At 35.3% G+C, this 27,423-nt stretch overlaps 2 protein-coding genes across 3 annotated transcripts in view; one reads left to right on the top strand and one right to left on the bottom strand.

Moving 5' to 3' along the window:
- The window catches only part of LOC128225605 (DNA polymerase kappa-like), a 15,279-nt gene extending 4,569 nt beyond the window's left edge, over positions 1 to 10,710 (bottom strand). The window contains exons 1-11 of the mRNA XM_052935496.1: positions 10,604 to 10,710; positions 7,116 to 7,344; positions 6,747 to 6,857; positions 6,140 to 6,258; positions 5,780 to 5,932; positions 4,343 to 4,988; positions 2,899 to 3,023; positions 2,280 to 2,446; positions 1,197 to 1,229; positions 740 to 836; positions 371 to 542 (exon numbers count right to left, since the gene is read on the bottom strand). Coding sequence (XP_052791456.1) covers positions 371 to 542; positions 740 to 836; positions 1,197 to 1,229; positions 2,280 to 2,446; positions 2,899 to 3,023; positions 4,343 to 4,988; positions 5,780 to 5,932; positions 6,140 to 6,258; positions 6,747 to 6,857; positions 7,116 to 7,344; positions 10,604 to 10,606 — 1,855 coding nt within the window. The 5' untranslated portion in view covers positions 10,607 to 10,710. The remainder of the gene's footprint in view (positions 1 to 370; positions 543 to 739; positions 837 to 1,196; positions 1,230 to 2,279; positions 2,447 to 2,898; positions 3,024 to 4,342; positions 4,989 to 5,779; positions 5,933 to 6,139; positions 6,259 to 6,746; positions 6,858 to 7,115; positions 7,345 to 10,603) is intronic.
- LOC128225607 (alpha-N-acetylgalactosaminidase-like) lies at positions 10,703 to 27,423 on the top strand. 2 transcript variants are annotated; one of them, XM_052935499.1, is made up of 9 exons: positions 10,703 to 10,785; positions 16,787 to 16,935; positions 17,821 to 17,995; positions 19,051 to 19,225; positions 20,651 to 20,742; positions 21,844 to 22,005; positions 24,333 to 24,530; positions 24,988 to 25,086; positions 25,539 to 27,423. In XM_052935499.1, the coding sequence occupies exons 1-9, from the start codon at positions 10,771 to 10,773 to the stop codon at positions 25,704 to 25,706; spliced, it is 1,233 nt and encodes a 410-aa protein (XP_052791459.1). In that variant the 5' UTR covers positions 10,703 to 10,770; the 3' UTR covers positions 25,707 to 27,423. The 2 variants fall into 2 exon arrangements, with proteins under 2 accessions (XP_052791459.1, XP_052791458.1); XM_052935498.1 differs by lacking the exon at positions 10,703 to 10,785 and adding an exon at positions 12,522 to 12,638.

The raw sequence follows: 27,423 nt of genomic DNA, 5'->3' as shown, positions 1-27,423 counted from the left end.
TGAGACCATCAAAATAGGATTAAAGCCCCGCAATGGTCAAACTAATAAAGCATGACATACCACAGTATGTGTTTGCATGCACAAGACAAGATGCATGAGCGGGGAAGCATTTAATATTTTAATATGTTATCCCTCGTTTTTGTATAAAAATCGAGTCAAACAATATTTGCTGTGTACCCGCACTTTCAGAAGTTTGAAGAGCTTCTGAAAAATCAAAGACCACCTATACAACAGTGTGGAATACCTCTACCATTTTTTAAAACTTCCTCCCAACCAAACCAGCTATTAACAACTTTCTACAATTTTACAATGGAAAAAAAACATCTATATATGTATATAAACTGTTATTAAATAACATTACAACACACACCCATCAGTCGGAGTCGTAAAGGCTGAGGAGCAGCATTCTGAATCTCAGTCTTCAGCAGCGCAGTGGCAGCCTTTATAACATCAGCAGCGTCATTGGTGTAGTCCGGTAGAGTATGAGCACGCGTCTTAACTTCAAACTTTACAGTCTTGATCTTGATTGACACAGTTTTTCCCTGAATTGCAAAAAAATATGGTAATGAAAAATACCCACACAGGTTATATATGCCTATTTAAAAAATCTTAGCCAAAATAGGAATACGAGCTAAAGCCAAACATTTAATGGTGTTTGATTATTTGTTAATATATAACACAGCATATGCAAAATCTTAAGAAGGTATACAACTCAAAGGAGAGAAAATTGGTAGATGACCTTCAGTTGTTCCTCTTTGAGGTCATCAGCCAGACAGCAGCAGAGCTCTTCACACTTCAGGTACAAATCCTCGGGCCGACTCAGCTCAGAGAAAGTCCTGAACATCAAAAGGAATTAACAGTCTTTCACAGGTCTTTTAAAATAAAGTAGCTGAATGTCAATATAACATAAACATATATACCCAATTGTTTACAAATTTACTTTTTTATTTGACCTTCGCTGGCAAGCAATGAAAATAAAACAATAAGTACAGTAACAAGTATCAGGTTTTTTTCCCTAAAATTATTTTTGCAAGTAATCTTAAAATTAGAGCCATCTGTTCTGGTCAAGATGTGGTTTAGCTGACCTCTCAAGTGGTACAGGGTAAGGGATATTAATTACTTCTTTGAATAGGCATTTTTTTCTTTATGGTAGATCATACTACGGATCACATTTTCTTGATAATAATCAGACAAACCTTTCAGTGCTTATACTTTTCCTTTCACCATCTCTGAAAAAGATATCCAACATATTATTCATGTAGACCAATGAATCTCAAAATGACAGTCAGAATTCATTACAATGTTCAATTTAAGTTATCCCAAAATTGATGGGGAATGCTGAAGTGAATTCCAGTCAAAATGTTTTCAATGTCATCATGTTCTGTGCTCAGTATGATTAAGTGGCAAGTTTTTGTCTTCTTCATGTTGAAATTTTTATTTCTTTTAATACACTAGTTGTATACACTGTTTTCATCCCAACTTCAGCAACTACACATAAAACTCCCAGTTCAAACATATCTTGTCAAATACAGTCGAAACCTGCTAACTCAATATCAGGAATGCTTGCACAGAGTAAAACAAAATTGGTCCTTTACAATCTAGTTTTAGAAACGAGGAAATCCAGCCAAGCAAATCCAGCCAACAGGTTTCGACTGTTTCACAAGATAACCTATCTCAAAAGCCCACATCAAAGTTATGTTATGCCTATGGTCATCAGATTTTTTTCTAAAAACTTGAATTTCACAAATTGGATATTTCAATGGTTGGCAGAGCCAAATGTTGTTGAATTTAATACAAATTTTAATACAAGAACCTTGACCTTTAAACTTAAAACAAGAAAATTTGACAATTGATCCCCCCCTCCAGATGATACATTGTTGAAGAACCAAACATTTCAAGACTGCAATTTAAAAGATAACTCCTGAGTCTCCACAAAGAGTAATTCATTTAAACGAGAGAAATTCATTGCATGCTGTTCATTCTTATAAGGGATGCCAACGCAAATTTGTAAAAAAAAGAGGAAACAAAAGTGAATAGGTGTATCCTCATCACATTATAAACAAACAATCACTTTCTGTATATATCAGATAAGGGCAACAACTTAAATTGGATCACAGGTTTATGAAAATTTATCTGCTCTGACATTTTTACTTTGAAATTTGCTTTCTTGGTGCAGGAAAATAGCTAAAAAGAATTAAAGTTTTAAAAAATCACTGTGGTAAATCTGAGACATAAAGTTGATGTGTGGGATTTTGTCCTAACCATCAGTAGCCTGTTACCTCTCTACAGTAGTGGAGCCGATACCAAGACAGATCCGCATGAAGTAGTTGAAGGAAATAGGTGAGTACAGATGGTAGAGAAGCCCCCTTCTCTCATACAGGTCCCGGCATTTACACACACCGAGGGCATTCAACATTGCCTCACTCACCTTGCCTATACCGCTGATCTGCAAGAGAAGAATCTGACACGGGTACAAGACAAGCACTTACACCGGTATTTCTGATACATTAGACTTTTAATTAACAACATAAAGTAAACAAAATGCTAAGCAGGAGCATCACAAACAGAAGTCAGCCATTTTCCACACTAAACCAAGGGGCAAAAAATGACATATTAGCCAGAGTTATGGGACGTATACATGTATACAAAGTCAATGTAAATATGTTTCTTTTACACTATAAGAGCCAATAGGTTTTACAAAACACCAGCAGCATTGACAAGGACACCAAAGCTTTTACAAAATAAACTTGTTGTCTGCCCAAGAAACAGATGAGTTATGAAGGGGCAATGTGGTACGCCGCATTATAGCCTGTTTTCATTTTGACAATGGTTGTTTTTTTCAATAGAATGAAATACCAGATATGGTCTTGTCAATAACTGCTTCCAGTATACCTATACCTTTCTAGTTGGCAGATCCTGGATAAAGTCCATGACATTTTCTCTCTCAGCTGCTATCTTGAACTGACCATTTGGTTTATTTCTGTCTGAACACACCTTCGCCAGCATCATGTTAGGGGCTATGCCTAGAAGTGATGTAATCTGCTTATTTCTTCACTGTTTTATTTTTGTCTACTTACTAACAGAAATAAGCAGGTGCAACAAAATAAATCACTGTTGCTAGCAATACAATAGTCAAGTATATAGGTCTGATGGTATTCACCATACTATTGTACTCAATTTCACATTCATGACTACAGTATTTAAAAAGGCATAGGTGCATTTTGAGTGATAAAGAACAACCTCATTGTTTATATTTAATATATCATCATACTTTTGCATTTCTAGCACACCGGATAGGCATTTCCGTTGACGTCAGCCGTGCTGGAAAACTCCATCTGGCCAGATGAGTCACGCGCTGTGACGTAATATTTTCAATTCCTTTTATAATACACTTTATGTAATCATATTTATGAGGTTTAAATAGATGAGTTCCATTAGCATTAACTTTACAAAAATGTACTTTCAAAAACAAAACAAATTACCCTTAAAAGACGTGATATTAAAGGAACTTACAAATTACTGCGCGTCATGACGTCAGTAAACATCATCGCAAGCGCTTTTTGGTGATATGTACAAAAATGCGCTTTTTTATGTATTTTCTTCACAAAAAATGTAATTTAATTTGTGCTAGAAAAATATCTATCATGTGTCCGTTCCGGATAGAAAAATCTGACCCTCGGGCACGCTGCGTTGCCGGTAACTCGGCAAGCCTCGTTACCTGGCAACGCAGGTGCCCTCGGGTCGGATTTTTCTATCCGGAACGGTAACACATGACAGATATTATTAATACGGAACTCATGTATTGATCCTTACTGTTATGATGACTGTTTTTAATCTGGGTCATTTACTCTGTTATTGGGTTATGCAATTGAGTAGACATATACATGACCATGGATGGTTTAAAGTATTCCACCTTGCGTAAGTCATTTCACATATGACAATAAGGTGCTTCAATATGTAACACCTTAATGTACCGTAAAAGCTTTTCTTGATGTACAATGGGAAACAATGTGCATAGGGCAAAAAAACTAATTTATATGTAAAATATAGTGAAACACATATTTCATATTTAAAAATCTTAAATATGTTCCACTTCTTTCAGACACTTCAATTTTGAATCATGTGAAGAATACTTGGTTTATTTTAACATATGATAATAAAGGTCACTCTGGTTTAATTGTGAAAAATCGATTTTCATATCTAAGATAGGTAAATTGATTATACATGTGACCAAGGTCCTTTCGACAAGTTCCTCCTGGATTTTTCATTTTTAAGTGATATATTTTCCCAAATTGAAGTGCGCGAAATTGTTCCCCAAATACCCAGAAATAGGTCTGCATACCTGCACTAGCTGTAAGCCTTGTTCTCTGTTCTATTCTGCATCTCATTTCCTGCACAGCATCCTCATCATTTGTACCAAAAGTCTGCTCTTCAAAGGGAGGAAACAGCTTACCACACTCAGGGCACACAGCTTTCACAGATTCTCTCTCTTTACTAGGTGAAGCAATGTCAGTATCACAAGTTAATTTATTAACTGGTGAGCTATTACTTGATTCATTTCCTAAAACTATTGAAACTGGACCCATAGTATCTGCATCTGTTTTTTCATGTGTATTCTTGTGACTGTATTCACTGTCTATTGTGGCTTTCTCCTTCCCATGTTTTGGATGAATCTCATTTAAATCACACAGGCAATGGTTTCTGGAGTCTGTGTAAGCAGAGTCTCTACATATAACTGTCCGTTCCTTTTTTGTCATAAATTTTCGCTTCTCCAAATGGTCGGTTATATCGAGATAAGCTTCATCTAATGACATAGGGCAATAGTTTGGATCATACATGGATATAATGGCTTTCACCTGTTTACTAAAGGCTGTATACTTCTCAAAATTGAGAGGCACAATGACCAGATCTGGGCAAAGTTTTTTTCCAATAAAGCCAGGCATAGCTGCACGCACCCCAAACTTGCGCGCATTGTAGTTGGAAGTAGACTGAAAAATAAAAATGAGTTAAAAGATGAACCTGAACTACTTGGCTGGTCTCCTACCATGGGCATACTCTGGGTATTCATTCAACAAGCAGGACAATAATCAAACACAAAGCATACTTTAATCATATTCAGTTTTAAATTTACTGTTTATGAAAAATGTATATATAAGAAAGAAAACTTCTGTGGAATTACATGATTCACCTATTTGGAGCGCCCATCATAGTCAAACCAATTACAGACAAGACCTAGACATAATGCAGACAAAAAACGTGACCAAGTTTCAATCATCATACATGTAATTGAAAAATAAATACTGAAGTTCAACTTACTAGTATTCCATGAACTAGACTTGAACTTTAAAAGCAAAAAGGGCAAAACTCTGGACTTACTGATCTGATTTACACCTCAATCGAAAAAGACCAAGACATAATGCCAACAAACACTGGCATCAAAATTAATTTTACATTGAATACCTATATGTTATTGTCTACACCAAGTTTAGCTGACACCACAGACACAGCAACCAACATCAAAACTAATACCTATATGTCACCTTTTCAGGTGTTCACTGTCTGTTCCACAAAACAATTGACTTACACATTGCACAGAAGGTGCTGTCTTCAAACAATCACAATTCAATTATACTGAAATAATACATGGTCATATTGATCTTCCTTTGAAATTTCAACATTAGATGGAGATTCCATGAGTTTCATAAGCCACATTTTAAAGCATATTTCATAAGTAGAATTTCACCAAGATAATACAACAAGGAAATGACTTGTTCCTCACCAGCATGGAGTTCCCACCAACTGCCATTGGTTTGTTGCGGAGGGCGGGGTTGTCAAGCATCTCCACGGCAGCGTAGAACATGTCCATGTCTACGTGTACAATAGTGCGGCTCAGGTCCCGCTGCTGCTCAAAGTCCTCCAAAAGCTTGTCAGCCTAGTTTATATAACATGAATCTCAAAAGGCTGATGCTATCTAAGCAATGCAATTTAGTAAGAGTCAGTTAGTTAGTGAAATTTATATGTGCTACAAATATCTTAATCTGACACTTGATGCAACAAACCATCTAGATTTATCTGTATTTCTGGTGACAGTCTGTCACCAGACATAATGAAGAAAATGTATACACTCTGCACTGTTTACCTCAGTTTTCCCTTGCACAAGCTGCTCAGCTGTGATAAGGGCCACCTTCTCGTGTTGCTGAGAAATTCGGACCTTCATTTGGGCCTCCTTCTCTCGCTCATTCTCAAAGAACTTGGAACCTTAATAACATATCATGCTTTGTCAGATTCATGAAATTCCATATTTTAACCTTTATGTTACATTTTGGACATACTTTGAGCTTTATTTTGGAATTTCTGAATAACAATCTTTACTATAGCCAAATAGCACTTCTGTACACATGCAAGCTTGGTTGATGTGCAGTTAATTATGCTTCATTGACTGTAATGCCTTTTTTTATTTATTAAATCAATAAACATCATATCTTGTATGGTGAACAAACATCCACGGTCGTAAATATGTGAACAAAGTCATTAAGCAGTCAACATCATACCACTTTAAACTGTTAATATTTACCAACACCTATTTATTCATTTTCATCAAGTTTGCCATTCTAAGTTCTTTGACTACATCAAAGGAGGTGATGTGTTACAAAAACACCAATCTGAACATTTCTGACAACACTTCCTTGAAGGAGAGGTTTACAGCAAGAGAGATAGTCGTCATCTCAAGATATATCCAACAGTACCTTTTGATGCCTCATGTATGATCTGGTTGATCTTTGCCTTGTCCAGCCCCTCCATCCCGGCCTTGTTGTCATTCAGCAACATGCGTCCCACCAGCCCCTCAGGCAAATCACCTGAAAAAGACAATTCAGAACTATTTTCTACAACACTTAAAAAATAATGTCAGTAACTGAAACATCAAGCTTATGGTTTACAAACATGAAAGACACAGCAAACTTTTCACCAATAAGGTTGTTTTATACATGTGTAAATCATTATACGGTAAATATACTCAAACAACACCCAAATACCTAGACTGAACATTCATTTTTGTTTTTATTAAATTAAATGGAAAACTGAAAATGTTTACACAGTAATTATTGTTTCATTACTTTTAAAACTCTCCTTTACACCACTATGAGCTGAATCAGAAGATGAAAGTGTCTTTGTCTCTGTATTCCCATCCATATAAATGGAACCATCCACCATGGCCTGATTTTGTGTTGGGTAGCCAGTTGGTGAGTGCTGACCTATGATCCCACTTTGTTGGGGCTGGGCCCAGCCAGTGTCCATCCAATCTTCCTCATCATCGTCATCCCAACCAGCAACTTCCTCTGACATCTTCACATAAAACAAATCAGGCTTCTATTGTCAACAAACAATTTTTGAAAATGAATGATGAAACATTCAACAAAAACACCAGATCTGGCATAGGTTTACCATATGGTTTGCCTGGAATAAGTGTTTGTTAAAAATTATATGACCAATATTGCTAGATAGAATTATCTTGAAATGTGAACTCAACCCTTTCTTTTTAAGGTCTTACACATTACCATCAGTGCTAAAACTTGCATCAAAATTTTCAACAAGCCATGCAAAATCAAATCCAGAATTTGAGCATGCCTGAAAAAGTATTTAACAGTGCATTAATCCCGATCACTTTTCAAAAAAAATGGTGAAACAACTGTTTTCCCCTACTATTGAGTGGGCAGGTTAGTCAAAATCCCTTTAAATAATCTCTAAAAATTTAAACTAATTTCATTGTTTTCTCATCATTTTGAGAAGAGGGTCAGGGCCTTATTGATAGGGAAAATTAAGTTGTGATCAAGTTACAAATCAAAAACTATCTCCCTGACATTGCTATTAAAAAATATTACTATTGAACAAGTTACAAGCCATGCAGTTCTTGGAGTTATTTTTGATAACCAATTGAATTGGAAAGAGCAAGTTTTCAATGTTTGTGGGAAACTGAATTCTAAAATAGAACTTCTAAAACGAATTAATTACCTCTTGAGCTATGACATGCAAAAACTATTTTACAATGTGTATATGTTAGCCACAAATATTGTTGTTCTATATGGAGCAGATGAATACATTCAATCTGTCAACCTTGAAAAAGGGTTTGTGTTGGCAAAAATTGTATAGCATAATTAATCAGCTACTGTACTTGGACATACGCGCCTCAAAGATTACTGGGCCAAAATAATTCTGGAACATTATGACAACTGCTGTAACACAGTCATGTAAAGTCCCAGAAACATCACAACATTATATTTTCCATTGCTCAAAGTACTCAGGCGCAAGAAATAGACTACAACAGCGCACAGACGAAATTCTCCATCGGCATGATGTTTTTTGCTCAACACAATAGGAGTACTGGCAAGGGAATTGTTGTATTGTTTGTATCTTGCCGACTCAAAATAAAACTTATCTTAGTACTGGCAAGGGAAGTGCATGACATTTTAACTGGAGCTCAGCAAGAAATTGTTACTTCAATGTGTGACAATGTGCTATACAAACAGCCTGAAACAGGCTGTACATAATTTAAACCCAAAAGAAATCTTTTTATAATAATAATTACAAAAATAAACTCATTATAATAACATCAATAAAAGTCATTGGCAACTTTTTCTACAGAAAGTAAAATGAGTTTAGGTACACAAAGAATGAAAGCACCGAAATGATAATGACGATCGAAGTCAACAGCACATCGACATCTAGTCCATATAAACAGCCGCTTCAGAGTCATTGACAATTTTGATTTGGCGACTCTACGAGTCCATATCCCACTTGTTGTTTTCCTAGCTTAGAATGACAGATCCCAGTGCTAAGTATATTGAGAGGGAAAGATAACGGGCACCTGCTAATAAGAGAATGATATTGGCTAAAAATAATTAATGTGTAACTTTTGTGTTTTTATTTAACAGTGAAGAGTTAAGTATTGTGGATTGACAGTTGAAGAATATATTTTACATTGGTATGGATCAGTCGAATTGTGGCATTTTAACAGTTTAGGGAACAAAATGAATATCCAAATGTTAAAATAGTTCCCTAAACGTGCATTATTGTGGCTAATCAACATCATAGTGGAAAAAAACCACCACCACCGAATTGTTCAAATGATAAAAAAGGTTCCTCAAACACGGTCTTACTAAACACTTAACAAAGTCAGTTTAGTAGCACTTATAATCGTTATTTGATCCTGAAAAGATGACTTTGTTGTATAAATGACTTATTGGGAACGAGAATGAGGCATATTTGCATGATATTTGCATAATACAATATCTGAGTCAAGTAAAGTCAAGGAAATTGAAGCAAAGTCAGTTTTATTTTGAACAATGTCAATGAATTTACACGTATAAGTAATATTCAAATACAAAAAGATGTCTTTGTTGAATATATGACTTTATGAGAACGAAAATTAGACATACTTGCACAATACAATTTCTAATTCAAGCTACGTCGAGCAAGGTCAAGCAAATTCTACCTCTATTCTGACTTTGCTTCAATTTACATGACTTTGCTTGACTCAGATATTGTATCATCCAAATATGCCATATTCTCTTTCCCAATAAGTCATTTATACGACATAGTCATCTTTTCGGGATTAAATAACGATTATAAATGCTACTAAACTGACTTTGTTTAAATAAACACTGACTTTGCTTGGCTTTGCTAGGCTTTGCTTGACCTTGCTCGACGTAGCTTGACCTTGCTAGACGTAGCTTGAATTTGATATTGCAGCATGCAAATATGCCTTATTTGCGTTCTCGTAGTCATTTATTCAACAAAGACATCTTTTTGTATTTGAATATTACTAATGCGTGTTAATTCATTGACTTTGTTCAAAACATAATTGACTTTGCTTCTGTAACGGTCTGCTGTAGGCGGCGGATCAGTGTAACGGTCCGCTGTAGGCAGCGGATGTGCGTTCATAATAACGTTCCGTTAAATCGAAAGTACATTCATACCGGATGTTAACTTGGTTAGTAATATGCAAATTAGCAAAACCCGGGCTATGTGAGAATAGAGAAGTTAGTGTATATAAAGACCAGTGGACCCCTTCAGGGTTGAGCATGCTTTTCCCTGAAGGGATCTGTTGGTGTTTGTTTCATTACGCCAGAAAGCTCGGCTATCTGGTGTATGTTTCATGGTTGCACATTACACTTCAATTTCCTTGACTCTGCTTGACTCAGATATTGTATCATGCAATTATGCTTCATTCTCGTTCCCAATAAGTCATTTATACGACATAGTCATCCTTTCGGGATTAAATAACGATTATAAGTGCTACTAAACTGACTTTGTTTAAAAAAAACTGACTTTGCTAGGCTTTGCAGTGTTTAGTAGGACCCCCTCAAACAAGCTTTAAATTGTGGCCAATCAATATTTCATTTTGGATCCCTGTTTCAACGAAATACTATAAATGGATTTTTGACTAAATATGCTGGCAGTTGGGAATAACTCTTCGTTGTCAACATTGTTTATAAATTTTCGGATATTGAATTAATCGGATCCTTAAAATTAATTAAGTAATATTTATAATGCTTTTTAAATGTAACATTTTTCACACTTGTACAAAAACTGAGCCCCTGATTACCATAATCTCTTCTATTCTGTTCCACAACACGGAACTGCGGTACCCTGGAACTGAGTTAAATCAATAAATATGTTTTATTTACATTTCGCGGTGTTTCAGTTTCAATAACGTTTGGAGATCCTCTGATTTTAACGGAGCGAGCACATGACATATCACATGACACAAGTATGGCGGATTTACAGGTAACCAACCTTATCAGATAATTATTAGATCTAATCATAAATGTTTATGCACCATCATAGCTATCAAGTGCAACTTGTCTAAACAAAGATTATCGTTGAGAATGATGTATGCTCCCCGACGTGGTAAAGGCCTTTTATTTTTTTATACACTACTGGTATCTGTGTGATTTCAGTGGTCGAAATTTACACGAGCCCGCAAGCCCGGGCCTGCACTGGTTAAATGTCTTTCGGGCTTGATCATATTCTGAATTTTATATAGTAGGGCTTGTTCAAAAAATTTATGCCAAGCAATAGTATAAGAATTCGGGCTTGTTAATCCAAAAGTCTAATTTTGATGACTGTGATTTACTAATTTGTACGACAGTCATTTGATAGTGGACGGTGGAATTACCGAAAACATGGGAAAACCTGAAAACCCCGTAAATTTTCATACTGCATTGTGTTTAAGTGGGTTGTATGCCATAGTTGTTGGTGGTTAGAGTGGGTTGGGAAGTCGGAGAAGGGCGTGGGGGGTTGGGGTGGCTAAAACCCGGGAACCCCTTTCATTTTCATAAGAACATACAATAGAGGAATTACGGACACTACGGACCATGGACATTACGGACCAGACACTACGGACCAGATTTAGGGACATTACGGACCAGATTTAGGGACATTACGGACCAGATTTAGAAATTTACGGACCAGATTTAGAAACTTACGGATCATGATTTAAACATATTTTTTTTAATTATTCACTCATTAGTTTTTAATTTGTTAATAAATACTTGAATATGAGTGCTCAGTATGACGTTATATCTTCCATAAAACTGTGAAAAAATCGCGTGAAGTTCGAATAGATCGGCAGTTAAATCAGTTAAAAGCAACAGAAGATATATGTTCAAAACAGTTTATTTACCAAAATAAATCGAGCACATATAAGAACATATCAGTGTTTACATGAATCCAAAACAGTTTATTTACCAAAATAAATCGAGCACATATAAGAACATATCAGTGTTTACATGAATCACGAATAAACAGCACATGTCCCCAAAGCCACCATTCATATTTAAACAGGCCCATACAGTCTTCCACATGCTTTGAGCAGACTGCTTGTTGTCAACTCATTAGCAGAATATTCCGCCCAAAGCTTCATGAGCCGGCCTTGTGTCAATGTTGTAGCCTTTCGTTGGTAGCGGCACAGTTTCCTTTCCTTCACCAACTTGCACATGATTGGAATTTCCTGTGCCTCTTTGTACAGGAGTTCAACAAGCAGGTAGAAAGGCAAGTTTCCCTTTTTTGCCCGTCGATTGAGCCTCGCGTGCCAACCCTCGACATCTAATTAGGTACGGATAATGTGGCCGAAGACGGACCACGAAGCGACTGGCCACATCTCATTCTGTATCCACGTGCTGCTGACATACTGAAGAAAGGAGATCATTCTTTCGTCGTTGGCGTCCATCTTTTCCTCGATCTTTCTGAAGGCTGCTGGGATGTCGCCCGCTGGCAGTAGAGGTAGCGCGAAGACCTTACGCATTAGCCGATACACGGCGTCCCTCGTACTGTAGGCAGTCTGAAATAGCACCAAAATAAAAAAGATATATTATCATTTTTATTTCCATTATTGTAGTAGTAAAAGTAGTGGTATCATCATTTAAAGCCAAATGGATATATTATTTATCAACTCATCTTTTATATATATTACCTGCAGTCCACACTCTTGGGCCTTTCTCCATAGGGCCTGGCCGAAGTGGAAGGCACAACCCCGAATGTCGGGATCGTTGAACACGCTTCTAAGTCCCTGCCAGATTCCGGCCTCAAAGTCAGTCACAAACGTCTGGACCTGGGTTGATGGCAGAATACGGACGATGGCAATTACAATTATAAGATAAACACATATTACGTTCATTATTATTCGAATTATTATTATACTTTATTAAAAATACATTGATGTTTAACATTGGAATTTCATGGGATTTTTCAGTTACATTAAAGATAATTGTCATACTGAGCACTAATATTCAAGTATTTATTAACAAATTTCAGACCAATGAGTGAATAAATAAAAAAAAAAATGTTTAAAAACAATATAAATCATGGTCCGTAAATTTCTAAATCTGGTCCGTAATGTCCCTAAATCTGGTCCGTAATATCCCTAAATCTGGTCCGTAGTGTCTGGTCCGTAATGTCCATGGTCCGTAGTGTCCGTGACCCCAATAGAGTATGCGAGGTGATTTGTACGCCGGGATTTGATACTTCATTGTGTTTTAGTGGGTTGTATATGCCGTAGATGTTGGTCGCTCTCGGCACAGTGCCCGTAGAATTACCAATCGGTGCGCATGTTACCTTGTCCTACACTGAAAAAGTCTCTAGTGTTTCTGAGCAGGGATTTCAGCAGGATATTATAGACCTTGTCTCAGAATTTTTACCTGTCTGTCTGATACTGAGATATACAGGATTCTGTAAATCATGTGCTTGAAAGTCCTTACATCAGGCTCTTGAAATGGAGATTTAAAACTCTTCATGACAAACTGGACTTTAAAGCTGCACTCTCACAGATTGAAAACTTTGACAATTTTTTTATTTTTTGTCTTGGAATGAGCCATTTTTGGGAAAATCCATAGAAACCAGTTATTTAAGACTGCTTTATGAGTGTTTTATGGATTTTTCTTAAACCGTAAGTAACGATTAAAGCCAGAAAACATTAATTTTCGAACAGAAATATCCAAATCTATGATCTGATTTTTTTGTCAGCAATCTTATATCAGTGGTTTAAAGATATTTACATAAAAATTTGCTCTTTCCTAAACAAAAAATAAAAAAGTTGTCAAAATGTTCAATCTGTGAGAGTTAAATGTTCAATCTGTGAGAGTGCAGCTTTAACCCTAATATTGATGAGGAGTGTTTTGAATATCAAGATGAACTTTTGAATTTTGACAGACTGATGATTTTCATAGGAGACATACTATAAAGCCTTTATTTAGAAATAAGCTGCTATTGACAAATAAAGCAATGTTATAACTTTGTTTTTGTTCCTTTTGTTTCGGTCCGACAGATTTTATTTCGGTCTGACAGATTTTTATGTCTTGTCAGACCGAATGTCTGCCACTTTTTTTCAACTTTAGGGAAGTCTGCCTGACATGTAGTACATTCCTTTCAAATAGCTGTAGTGTTAATCAGTTAACCAGAGTACTGTGTTGAGATACATCCAAAAATTGAACAAATTTCATCAATGAAGTTTTAAAAAGCCCTGGGTCAGTAATAATAATAATAATAATAATAATAATAACTTTATTTAAAGAAGGTAACACATTAAGACATAGGCATCATATTATAAACAAACATAACACACGACTTATTTACAATGTGGCCTTCTGAAAGAACATACACACGCACACACACATAAATGCTTAGAATGAAAACGCAAGCATAAATTTATGTTATTTCAAAAGGGTACGTATTAAAATGTTATACGAAAACATAAAGAAACATGAATATAATACATTAATTATAAGATCAATGCCGAACAATACATCAATTTGTACCTAAAGGTTAACAAATCGTATCATTAAAATTTATTAACTGAGTAAGTAGGACAGTCACACATGTATTTAACACCTTAATCGAGATATATATAATGTAAAAACAATAGTCATGGAATTATGCGTACAATTCTTACAACGGTTTTTGCAATTGATGATGTAAAAAGAACTTCTTGCAGCAGGCTTTAAATGTATTTTCCGTGTTCGATTTACGTATTCGTTCTGGTAAAGAGTTCCAAACTGTCCCGCTGTAGCATGCAAACGAGTGTTTCTTGTAATGAGTTTTATGTCGAATGTGGGCAATGTCTTGTCGCGTAGAAGATCGTAATCCATATCTTGTATTGTTTGATAACTTTATAATGTCTCTTATATAACTCGGTGTAAGATTGTTAATAGATTTATATACCATAACAGCCGTTTGATATTTGCAACGGTATTCAAATTGAAGCCATTCTAATTGTTTAAATAATTCATGCGATGGCGTTCTAATAGGCTTAAAGAGAATAATTTTAGCAGCTCTTTTTTGAAGCATGGTTATTCGTTTCGTATGCGTTTGCTTGCTTTTCCCCCAAACACTACAACAATAGTCAAACATAGGAAGTATATACGATTTATAAAACAAATGTCTCATTTGATCCGTTAAAAAGTAATTACGTCTTTTTAAAAGAGCTATCTTTGCAGTTACTTTCTTGCAGACAAAGTCAACTTGCAGGTTCCATGACAATGATGAATCAATAACGATTCCAAGCAATTTCTTCGAAGTTACATTTTCAATAGGTACATTGTCTACGAATAATTTGAGTGCACATGCATTTCTTAACTTTGCATTTGAACCCAGCAACATGCAATTCGTTTTAAATGGATGTATTGCCATGTTGTTTATTTTGCACCACTCCGATATTATATCTAAATTTATTTGCAACGTACGTTCAATTTCCTGCGTATTTGAACTTTTTGCATATAGTGTAGTATCATCAGCATATAAGTCAATCAAGGAATTTTCTATTTCAAAGGTAATGTCATTAATATATATAAGAAAAAGAATAGGTCCAAGAATGGATCCTTGAGGAACTCCAGACCTTATACATCTTCGTGAAGATTGGAAACCCCCAAACTTTACAATTTGGTGTATATCTTTCAAATACGAAGTTATCAGTTGAACGGTATTATCACTGAAATTGTATAATTTCAATTTATGTAAAAGTATTTGGTGATCTACTAGATCAAAAGCCTTTCGTAAATCAAGGAAGAGAGCACCTACATAGTTTCCATTGTCAATTCCATCAATCCAATCATCAATTATTCTTATCAACGCTGTGTGACAAGAATGATTTTCTCGAAACCCAGATTGAAATTCATGTATGATATTCGTATTTTTTAAAAATGTTTTGATTTGATCTGCCATGTGCCGTTCAAACACCTTTGACAGTGTTGGAAGGAAATTGGTCTATAATTATTTGGATCATTGTGACCAGAAGATTTATATATAGGCAAAACCTTAGCCTCTTTAAATGAGTCTGGGAATATTCCTAGCCGTATGCTATTATTTATAATGGACGTTAGTGGTATAACAATACAATCACCACATTGTTTTAGGATATTAGGCCCTATTCCATCTAATCCTGTAGCTTTCGCCGTATTAAGCTTATCAATATACATTTTTACCTCTAATGGGGTGATGTAAGATATATCAAAGTACTGACCCTTTAGCAAACTATTTAATTTAGTACCAAGTTTTGAAAAATGTGTTTCATCGAACACTGATTTACTGATACAATCGGATATGTCAGTAAAATGCTTATTGAACACGTCTAATATTTGTGCATCGCCAACAACATTTATTCCGTTTGAATGAAGGTATTGTGGTAATATTATACTATTATTGTTTGTAGTGTCATTATTATTATCATTCAACTCTCTGAGGTTCTTCCATAACACCCTAGAATCTTTACAGTTTTTAACAGCTTTATTGTAATAATCTTTCTTGGTTTAGCGTACTAATCGAGTAACTTTATTTCTTGAAATAGGTAGGGCTGGGTAACCCAAACCAATTTATTATTGTTTTAGGCCTTATGTTACCCTGTGGTGTACCGTAATAGTGACTGACATTGACTGACAGGACTTGACTTTGCAATCTTGCACTATGACCCACACTTTAACAAGACTGATACTCTTGCTGGGGTCTTAGCCAATGGATACTCATCATGGTCTAATGGTATTGTTATATAAACTTACCCCAGGATTCAAGCCCATGCCAGGCATGACAAACTACAGAAATTTATAAATAGATTCCATCTTTTTTACATTGAGAAATGCACTTTTTAAAGGGATTTGAAAAATAAACTATTTAATGTATTAGATGGGATGTTTTAACTGTACAAGTGTTCGTATAAATCTGCGAAGTCAAACAGTCTTCTAATTTGTTATCAATATAAATCTATGGTGTGCTCTTGTGATTGTTAATAGGATGATTTCAGATTTCTGTGGTGGCGCTTGTTGTCTGTCTAGCTGGCTTGGTGTGGTCACTGGACAATGGACTGGCGCGAACTCCTCCAATGGGCTGGTTATCATGGCAAAGATACAGGTGCAACACAGACTGTGTCCAATATCCAGACGACTGTATCAGGTTTGTTGAAAATGAAATATACTTAAAATTTGTTAAATAAAGGGTTGCCAGTAGAAGTTAAAAATATGACTATTTATGATTTTCCAGAGGAAACTCACTTTTTTTGGAAAATTTTGGCCGTATTTGACTTCATTAACGAAGAATAATTTGGTAAAAATATATACCATTTTTGATTCTAAACGTAGCCAGTTTACAGCTATAAAAAAAAATAGCCCAAAAACCTTTACAGTATTCTGATATTACAGGCTGATGTCTGTTTGATGATGGGGGAAGAACTAAAGAACTATAAAGAAAAAATTAATTTAGATATAATAAGAACCACACAGGCATTTCTGAACTATCAAGTTTACTTTCTTGCAATTAGCATGTTTGTTTTTCGTAATTCATGTATCCTTTTCGTGTACCAACAGAAGGGTTTTATGTTGGTTTATGTTATAGCAGAACAAAATGGAAAATAAAATTTCAATGTATTAGTACAATTATATGTGTATGTGGGCATACATGTATGTGTAAGTGTATACTGTGTAGTGGATACTATAAACAGTGGTGCTGTATTTCTGTTTCAACTTTATTACCCAATTAAGTTTGCTGTTGAGATCTCAGTCTCTTAATTAGCTTAGTTACAGGTATGAAAATATATACAGCGACATAAAAACTTATTGAAATTAAAAGATAAACTCTTTCAAAAGAATATCATTTCAAAATAATATTTATAGTTGACTCACAAAAATACATGGTAATCTTTCTGCCTAGCATCTTCTATCTTTTGGTTAGACAGTTTATTTTTTTAAACTCTTAATGATAAAAATCTGAAATAATTACAAAAATGTATGGTGCTATAGCTATATGAATTTTAAACCCAAGTTAAATTGCAATCCATTTTAGTGAAAAGCTGTATATGAGGATGGCAGACCTGTTGGTATCTGAGGGTTACAGAGATCTGGGATACAAGTATGTGAACATTGATGACTGCTGGATGTCCCGCAACAGGTCAAAAGATGGCTCCCTCCAACCAGACCCTGTCAGGTTCCCTAATGGGATCAAATCATTGGCTAACTATGTGTGTATTAAAATTTGTTTTACTGCTGTTTGCAAAATCGTTTAGCGTTTTGAGGTTTTGACACAATAATAGTGTATGTTGTTATTCCACTGCAAATCACTATTGCCTCCGGAACGATTTAGGTTTAGACTTAAACATATACATTTTATACACATGTTCATAGAATGTATAATAGTTTCACCTGTGGCATCCAATATGTTGTCCAGTCATTAACTTTAGAAGCATTTGTTCAATCATCACCAAATTCTGTCAGAATGTGTATAAGCATAATATCTTTGGCAAGTTTTATAACCAGTCACTTGAGAGTTATCTCCCTTCAATTATAAAATAAGATGGATCTTGTCTAATCAATAACTTTAGAAGCCCTTGTCCAATCACCATCAAATTTGGTCAGAATGTGTATGGGCAGAATATCTTGGTCAGACTAGATAACCAGCCATGTTGCTTCAGTCACTCCAGATTCATGACCTTTGAAATGGAAAAATACTGTATTAATAGTGACTGCTCTCTAAATTTGGCTAACAACTACAACCAGAAACTTGGTGTTCTAAAAATAGCACTGGTATATATTTATTCCCATGTGTACAAATAAATGTTTTGAAAAAATAAAAATAAAAACAAATTGACTGCTAACCATTATTCTTTAAAATAATTTGTGTATTCTTAAAGGAACAAACTTTATCACTTTTTTCTGTATATTTTTTATGCATTCTTTATTTACAAAATTTGAGTCAAATGATGCATTTTTCCCAATCTGAAAGGCCTTGTCCACATTCTCAAAGTGGTGAAAAAACACTGGGATGTGCCAGACTCTGTGATTTGCAGACGCTACACTTAACGGTTTGATGAACATGTTTCACAAAGTTGATTTTCAAAAGTAGTATCATTTTATCAAATTGATACATAAATTTTGGAATCATTTATTTATTTTTCTGAAAGTATGGTTGTTGCTAAGTTATTCATAAACAATATCTTATATCTATATAATTTATATGTATAAAACTTGACAAAAGTGATATTTAAAGTTACTATTAAATGTAATCTTGTCTGTCTAGGTTCACTTGAAAGGTTTGAAGCTAGGAATATATGAGGATTTTGGAACAAAAACATGCGGTGGTTACCCTGGTAGCAAGTTCTACCTGCAGCAGGATGCCGAGACATTTGCTGCCTGGGGAATTGACATGGTGAAGCTAGATGGCTGCTACACAGATGTCTCCGACATGGACGAGGGTAAGTCAGAATCGCTGAACAAACATCCAAAATGTATGCATCATAGAGTCTTTCATGTTTTAATGATAGTGGTAAACTGATAAGAAACAAATTAAAAGGACAAACAAGTAACAAAGTATTCAATTGTCTTTTCAGCTGCTGTCATGTTTAGGTCGACTATTCGAAGAATAGGTGGGCTATACTACTCGCCCCGGTTGGCGTGCGGTTTAAGTTTTAGGGCAAGTTGGGAATTTCACTTATAAGTCCAATACCCTACATTCAATTGACTTAATACTTCACGCAGTTGTTCAGGGCCATCACATGATGAGGTTAGATAACTCAATATTATTCTGTACACAGATTATGGCCCCAGATTGACTTTGGAACTTAGGTTAAAGTTTTAGGGCAAGTTGGAATATTTTTTAATAACTTCTATATCCTTTGTTCAATTGACTTAATACTTCACACAGTTGTTCAGGACCATCACACAATGAGGTTACATAACTCCATATTATCCTAAATACAAGTTATGTCCCCTGATTGACTTAGGTTAAAGTTTTAGGGCAGGTTAAAGTTTTAGGGCAAGTTGGGATTTTCACTTAAAACTCCAAAACCATTCTTTCAATTAACTTAATACATGTACTTCACACAGATGTTCAGAGCCATCACATAATGAGGTTAGATAACTCCATATTATCTTTTATACAAATTATGGCCCCTGATTGACTATAGAACTTAGGTTTAAGTTTTAGGGCAGGTTGGTATATTGTTTAATAACTTCTATACCCTTCATTCAATTGACTTAATACTTCACACAATTGTTCAGGACCATCACCCAATGAGGTTACATAACTCCATATCCTTAATACAAGTTATGGCCCCTGATTGACGTGGGTTAAAGTTTTAGGCAAGTAAAAGTTAAGGGCAAGTTGGGATTTTAATAAAAAAACTTCTATACCGTTCATTTAATGCACTTGATAAAAATCAAAATTATTTACGACCATCTTACAACAAGAAACATAACTCCGTTTTAAGCCTAAATACAAATTTTGGCCCTTAAGTTTTTCCTTTGAAAGGCATAATAATTTTGTATATTCTTAACCACATTTTCATAATGGGAAATCAAGTTATTTGAATGACTTGCGTCATTGTTTGGGCGGGCTGGTGGGAGGGCAGCATCAAAGTCACCTTATGTATTGAATAATTTTAGTTAGGTTTGACATAAAGAGACCAAACTTGGTATAATTACATCGTTATTGTATTCTAAGTCAAAGCGGCGTTGTCGAGCGCGCTGTCTTACGACGGCTCTTGTTTTTTTTTATCCCATCTATATGTAGCTTAATATAGTGTTGAATGCATGTAAAGGCAGAAATATTGTATAACCTTAAGTTCTTAACATAATTTAACTTTCTTAAAATGCACGTTTACCACTAACTGGTTTTCCAGGTTATCCAATTATGGGATTCTACCTGAACCAGACTGGTCGCCCCATGCTGTACTCCTGCAGTTGGCCTGCATACATCAAACAGAAAGATTTTGTATGTTATTAATATGAAATACTGTATTTGTATAGATTTCAAGCTTTGTTTTTTAAAGATTTGTGGTGAATGATTTTTTAGCACTTCTTGATATGGACATGTTATAGTAGTGTTTGAAAATCGGACTCCATTTGCTATCGATAATCGAATCAGACCAAGTATTTCGATTTACTATCGGACAATAATCAAAAGTTCATAATATCATTTAGGAATACATTCTTTATACATAGTATAATCCTGATAATTTAAATGGTTTAACCTGGAATCAGTATGTGTGATGCTATATTCATGCTTTTTGCAACAGTAAGTAAATAAGCATAACCTTTTCAGTCTTTAATGACTTAACGAAAAAACATATAAACAAAAGACATATTTAATAATTGCACATCAATTGCAAAATGATGCACACCGCATCAAGTAAGTTATCTTAGCATTCATCCATGTAAAAGCATATTAAATATTTGTTAACCAGCTTAACATTCGAAAACCTGTAATATTGAAGATATCATTGAAATATCTAAATTTCATAAAACTTTCACAAAAAGTGACTTTGTTAATAACACACGATACCAAAAAAGGTTTCAAAAACTGAATGCATTGAGCCAGGATCCCCGGTATTTGCAGGTAAGACCGGAACCACCACACCATAGAGACAGATTATTCAGGTTTTATGAAATATATAAACAATTTGTCATTTTGGGTAAGGTTGCAAGTTTTTAAGCAAAAGTGTTTCCATTGACCGCATTTGTGTATGAGAGTGACCTCCCTTGTTAAAATTAACTCAACAAGAATTTACCGGAAAGACTAATTAACATATATACTCTACTTTAACCGCATAACAAGAAAATACTTAGTTACCGAAAGTAACATTAGCGACATAGATTTTTGGACAACCACTATTGATTGCGCCGACATAGCATTGTCAGCGACGATTTATCGGTTGTGCTTGATAATCGTTTCATCACTATGTTATAGCACACAGTGTTGGTTCAGTAGTATATGAACAATGTTTATTGTTAAATGTAAATGAGAAAATATTTTCAAGGGAATATTCTTAATTGTTAACATTTTATATTTTCCTGTGTTTATTCTTGAATCCAGGCTCTTTACCAGAAGATAGCTAAATACTGCAACATCTGGCGTAACTATAACGATATTGGTGACTCCTGGGATGATGTGTCAGGGATTATCGAGTACTATGGCAAAGACGGGGGAAACTTCAGCAAGGTTGCTGGTCCGGGGAACTTTAATGACCCGGATATGGTAAGCAATATTTCAGCTTGTGTTCCTATCAAATTGAATCAATTAATGGAGGTTTTTATGCCCCCGAAGGTGGGCATATTAAAATCGTCCGTCCGTCCGTCCGTCCGACTCTGTAACTTTCCCTTGTATGGACAGATTTTAAAATAACTTGCCACATGTGTTCCACATACCAAGACGACGTGTGGCGTGCAAGACTCGTGTCCCTACCTCAAAGGTCAAGGTCACACTTAGTGTTTATTCACAATGGAGTGCTGCATATAAGGACATAGAGTATAGGTTGTCGTGTCCGGGCTGTAACTTTCTCTTGTATGGACAGATTTTAAAATAACTTGCCACATGTGTACCACATACCAAGACGACGTGTCGCGTGCAAGACCCGTGTCCCTACCTCAAAGGTCAAGGTCACAGTGTTTATCCACAATGGAGTGCTGCATGTAAGGACATAGAGTATAGGTTGTCGTGTCCGGGCTGTAACTTTCCCTTGTATGGACAGATTTTAAAATAACTTGCCACATGTGTTCCACATACCAAGGCGACGTGTCGCGTGCAAGACCTGTGTCCCTACCTCAAAGGTCAAGGTCACACTTAGTGTTTATTCACAATGGAGTGCTGCATATAAGGACATAGAGTATAGGTTGTCGTGTCCGGGCTGTAACTTTCTCTTGTATAGAAAGATTTTAAAATAACTTGCCACATGTGTTCCACATACCAAGACGACGTGTCGCGTGCAAGACCCGTGTCCCTACCTCAAAGGTCAAGGTCACACTTAGTGTTTATTTACAATGGAGTGCTGCATATAAGGACATAGAGTATAGGTTGTCGTGTCCGGGCTGTAACTTTCTCTTGTATGGACAGATTTTGAAATAACTTGCCAAATGTGTTCCACATACCAAAACGACGTGTCGCGTGCAAGACCCGTGTCCCTACCTCAAAGGTCAAGGTCACACTTAGTGTTTATTCACAATGGAGTGCTGCATATAAGGACATAGAGTATAGGTTGTCGTGTCCGGGCTGTAACTTTCTCTTGTATGGACAGATTTTAAAATAACTTGCCACATGTGTTCCACATACCAAGACGACGTGTCGCGTGCAAGACCCGTGTCCCTGCCTCAAAAAGGTCAAGGTCACACATAGTGTTTATTCACAATGGAATGCTGCATATAAGGACATAGAGTATAGGTTGTCGTGTCCGAGCTGTAACTTTCCCTTGTATGGACAGATTTTAAAATAACTTGCCACATGTGTTCCACATACCAAGACGACGTGTCGCGTGCAAGACCCGTGTCCCTACCTCAAAGGTCAAGGTCACACTTAGTGTTTATTCACAATGGAGTGCTGCATATAAGGACATAGAGTATAGGTTGTCGTGTCCGGGCTATAACTTTCTCTTGTATGGACAGATTTTAAAATAAATCGCCACATGTGTTCCACATACCAAGACGACGTGTCGCGTGCAAGACCCGTGTCCCTGCCTCAAAGGTCAAGGTCACACATAGTGTTTATTCACAATGGAGTGCTGCATATAAGGACATAGAGTATAGGTTGTCATGTCCGGGCTGTAACTTTCCCTTGTATGGACAGATTTTAAAATAACTTGCCACATGTGTTCCACATACCAAGACGACGTGTCGTGTGCAAGACCCGTGTCCCTGCCTCAAAGGTCAAGGTCACACTTAGTGTTTATTCACAATGGAGTGCTGCATATAAGGACATAGAGTATAGGTTGTCGTGTCAGGGCTGTTACTTTCCCTTGTATGGACAGATTTTAAAATCACTTGCTACATGTGTTCCACATACGTGTCGTGTGCAAGACCCATGTCCCTACCTCTAAGGTGAAAGATACACTAAGTGTTTATTTACAAGGAAATCCTGAATATAAGGACATAACAGTGTAGGTTGTCAAGTATGGGTGGTATTTTTTTATGTTCAGAGGCAATTTAAAATAACTTGCCATATGTATTTGACACGTAAAGGCAAGATCAACTTTTCATGTACTGACCTTGTTCGTAGGTCAATGTCACATTCGGGGGCATTCGTCACATACTGTGACAGCTCTTGTTTTTATAGATTGTCAACTGTTAAATTAACTCTTACAAGTAATACAATTGTCCTAATTATAGAAAATTTTAAAACCATTATAAATATCAAAAAATTATCTAAAAGCTAAAAGTAACAATTTCTTCAGATCTTATTTTAAGAGGCCAACTTGACTTTGAACGACTTTCAAATGTATGTTCTTGTTACATGTATGTATGTATGTTAATGCATTATTCATCATGTTTATATCAGTAATGACTTTCCATATTTGTGATGCATATTCATTGCAGATAATATTGGGAGATTATGGGTTGAGTTACGACCAGCAGCGTGTACAGATGGCCATGTGGGCCATTATGGCATCCCCACTCCTCATGTCTAACAATCTGGAAACAGTGAAGCCTGAGTCAAAGGCCCTCCTACAGAACAGGCGTATCATCGCCATCAACCAGGATCCCCTCGGCATTCAGGGAACCAGAATCGTCAAGGTGACAATTTGACAACAATGAATTTTCAGTATCATACCTTTAAGATTTCTTTTTTTTTCAAAGATTTTTTTATGCGTCACTTTTCTCTTATTTTGCTGAATTGTTCAGTTGATAAATCTATTTAAATATTTGATATTTTCATTATCAATCTCAGTTACAGATGGGAACATATTGTTGATAAAATTGTTCATATTTGACTGAATTGATTTCTTCACTTTATAAACATTTGAGTATTGATAGGGGTTCTGTTTCACCTACAATCATGTATATCCATGTGTGTATGTGACTGTAGCTCCAAAATGCCTTACCAGATTTTAATATAAATTCATTTGAAAGCCCATCAGTACATAAAAGGTTTGCTGCATGCTACTTCCAAATATTTCATTTCATCACATCTTGCAGGATTTCATAAAGTTTTGAAAGAAACTTTATTGTTGAGTTTGACGTTGTGTTTCAGATGAATGGGTTAGAGATTTGGGTCAAGCCTCTTGCCCCAAAAGGAAAGTCCATAGCCTTCGCCTTTCTCAATCTTAACCACGGTGGTGGACCATCCAAGGTAGGGTCTTGCATGACAGGGTTGAATTTGCCTTTAACAAAATTTAAAATTAAATAAAACTGTATAAATTTAATATGACTGTTTGGTTTGTCAACATTAAAAACTACCTTTTTAAAAGCCTGGTTAATTGACTCACAGTTGAACACATTTCTTTACTTGAAACATTGGGGGTTTTTAAAATTGTTCTGGAAGATAAGCTAGTTTATGTAGACTAAGTTGTTTGAAATGACATATTCTTAAGCATTAACACTAGACCTAAGGCAGTTATTATATTTAGTTAAATGATCAAATGTTGGGTTAATAGTGTCAGTTAAATTGAATATTGCATATACACTCAATCAAGATTCGTACACTATTAATCTTTAGCTATTTAATGTGTTTCTTGGCAACATATCTTTGCAACATGCTTTTATCGTTACTAGCTAACAAAGTATTCCTTTGAATTGTTTCAGGTAAGCTATCCACTTAATAAGCTAGGTGCAATGTCCCCACAGGGTTACAATGTGACAGACGGGTTCACAGGCAAGCTGATTGGTACATACAAGTCCAAGGACAAGGTCACTGTAATGGTGAACCCAACAGGCATTTTTCTTGGTGTGGCAAACTTTCTCGGACAGTGAAATGTTAAACAGTGTGCATCCTAGTGTGAGTGTGAAGTATATGCTGTGTATGAGAGTTTGTCATGTATGTCAGCACAATGTTCAAAACATTCCAATAGCTTTTTCTCATATTACATTTGTATAAGGTGCATTCTAACATACACCATGTTTTCATATTGTGACTGTATGTGTTTGTTTTATTTCAGTGTCTCTTCATTGCTTGTTTATAGCTTTAAAGCACAATTTTAAACGAGTATAGATCTGTTAAAGCTTTATGCCAAGTACATGTACCTATCACAATGCAGATACATGTACATCAATTGTTCAGTTTATCACAGTATTTAACATAGTTACAATACATCATGCAATATTTCAGCACACTTGTCAGTATTATTTGATGTTGAAATATAAAATGAAGATCTGAGGGATATTGCTTCCAGAATCCTAGGACTAGGCTAGGAGTGACTTCAGAACTAGGAGAGAGTAGTCATACACTGTTAAAAATCCCTTCTAGGCTCAAAATTGCTCTAAGTCTTCTTTTTTAATCAACACACAGAAGACCAACATCTACAACAGATTAGAACATGTATATTATTGCATACTTTATTATCAAAATTGAAAGGCCACAAAATATATAGTGTTAAATAATGTGAATGTTTTATATAACTTATGTGCCATATTGTTACAGTACTTGAGATCTTTGTCCCTTGCATTTTTATAAACTATTTTGTTTCATTTGAAACTTATATTACTGGAGCAGAAACTCAAATATTGACGGCAACTGTTATTGTTTAAAAAAATAACATATACATGTACGGTACATCAAACATGTATTAAATTTCCCTCTGTATACCCAATGCAGGTTGTATTTTTTCTTTTCTTCCTGAATCATCTTGTTCATGTATGATTTTATAAACTATAAGATCACAATTGCACTAAAATGCAGAATTGTATTGACATTATTTTTTTTTTTGGGGGGGGGGTCTTCCCCAAAGCGAACTGGGTGTATTATTAAATAAATCTAATCCAATTTTAAACCCTTCTATCATTCAGTTGGGTTCGTTTATCTTATTTAAAGCTTCAATTGTACAAGATGGCCTTTTATTACCGGTATGCCTTCTATCCTATTTGCTATTAGCAAAGCATCTGAATTTGATACGTGCAGCTTGTACATGTATTTTAACTTTTTCATATTTAATAGTTTGTAAAAAGTATAACTGATGCTTTGAAATTTATTGGTGCTGGATTTGTACAGTTGATGTTCTTTTGTTTGCTACAGGCTTTTTTATTTGTTTCAGTACAAAATATATTGGGTTACAGTAATACTTTGCAGTAGTAATATTTTGAAAGCAAATAAAAAGGGTTACTAAACAACTTAGCTTATTGATTTTACTTGGTGGTACATTATCATACCATTGTTATATAGAGGGTGGCTGTTGACATCTTGCTATACATGTTTCCGGTCTTGTCTTCACCATATTCTGCTAAATACTCATACTATGTTACATGTCTCTGTCTTTCATTATACTTACAAAAAATAAAGCTATATATTTTATTTGACTGCAAAAATTCTTTAAGCCTCATATGCTGATATTGATATATATTGTGATGATTTACTGTGAAAATAATATAATACATGCATTGTTATCCTGTTTTGAATTATTTGTATATTCAATGTTGAATTTCTAACTTTCATATAGATTCTAACACAAATAAAATATCTTTCTTACAAATTTAA

Source organism: Mya arenaria, chromosome 3 (assembly GCF_026914265.1).
Source record: "Mya arenaria isolate MELC-2E11 chromosome 3, ASM2691426v1".
Classification (NCBI taxonomy): domain Eukaryota; kingdom Metazoa; phylum Mollusca; class Bivalvia; order Myida; family Myidae; genus Mya; species Mya arenaria.
This window is presented reverse-complemented; position numbering and strand designations above follow the sequence as displayed.

What these genes read in the sequence shown, in the direction of transcription:
- LOC128225607 (XM_052935498.1), top strand. Translation starts at nt 12,537, where the DNA reads ATGTCGGGATCGTTGAACACGCTTCTAAGTCCCTGCCAGATTCCGGCC. An exon ending in ATGGCAGAATACGGACGATG is followed by an intron (nt 12,639 to 16,786) that starts GCAATTACAATT and finishes GGATGATTTCAG; the next exon opens with ATTTCTGTGGTGGCGCTTGT. An exon ending in ACGGTGGTGGACCATCCAAG is followed by an intron (nt 25,087 to 25,538) that starts GTAGGGTCTTGC and finishes GAATTGTTTCAG; the next exon opens with GTAAGCTATCCACTTAATAA.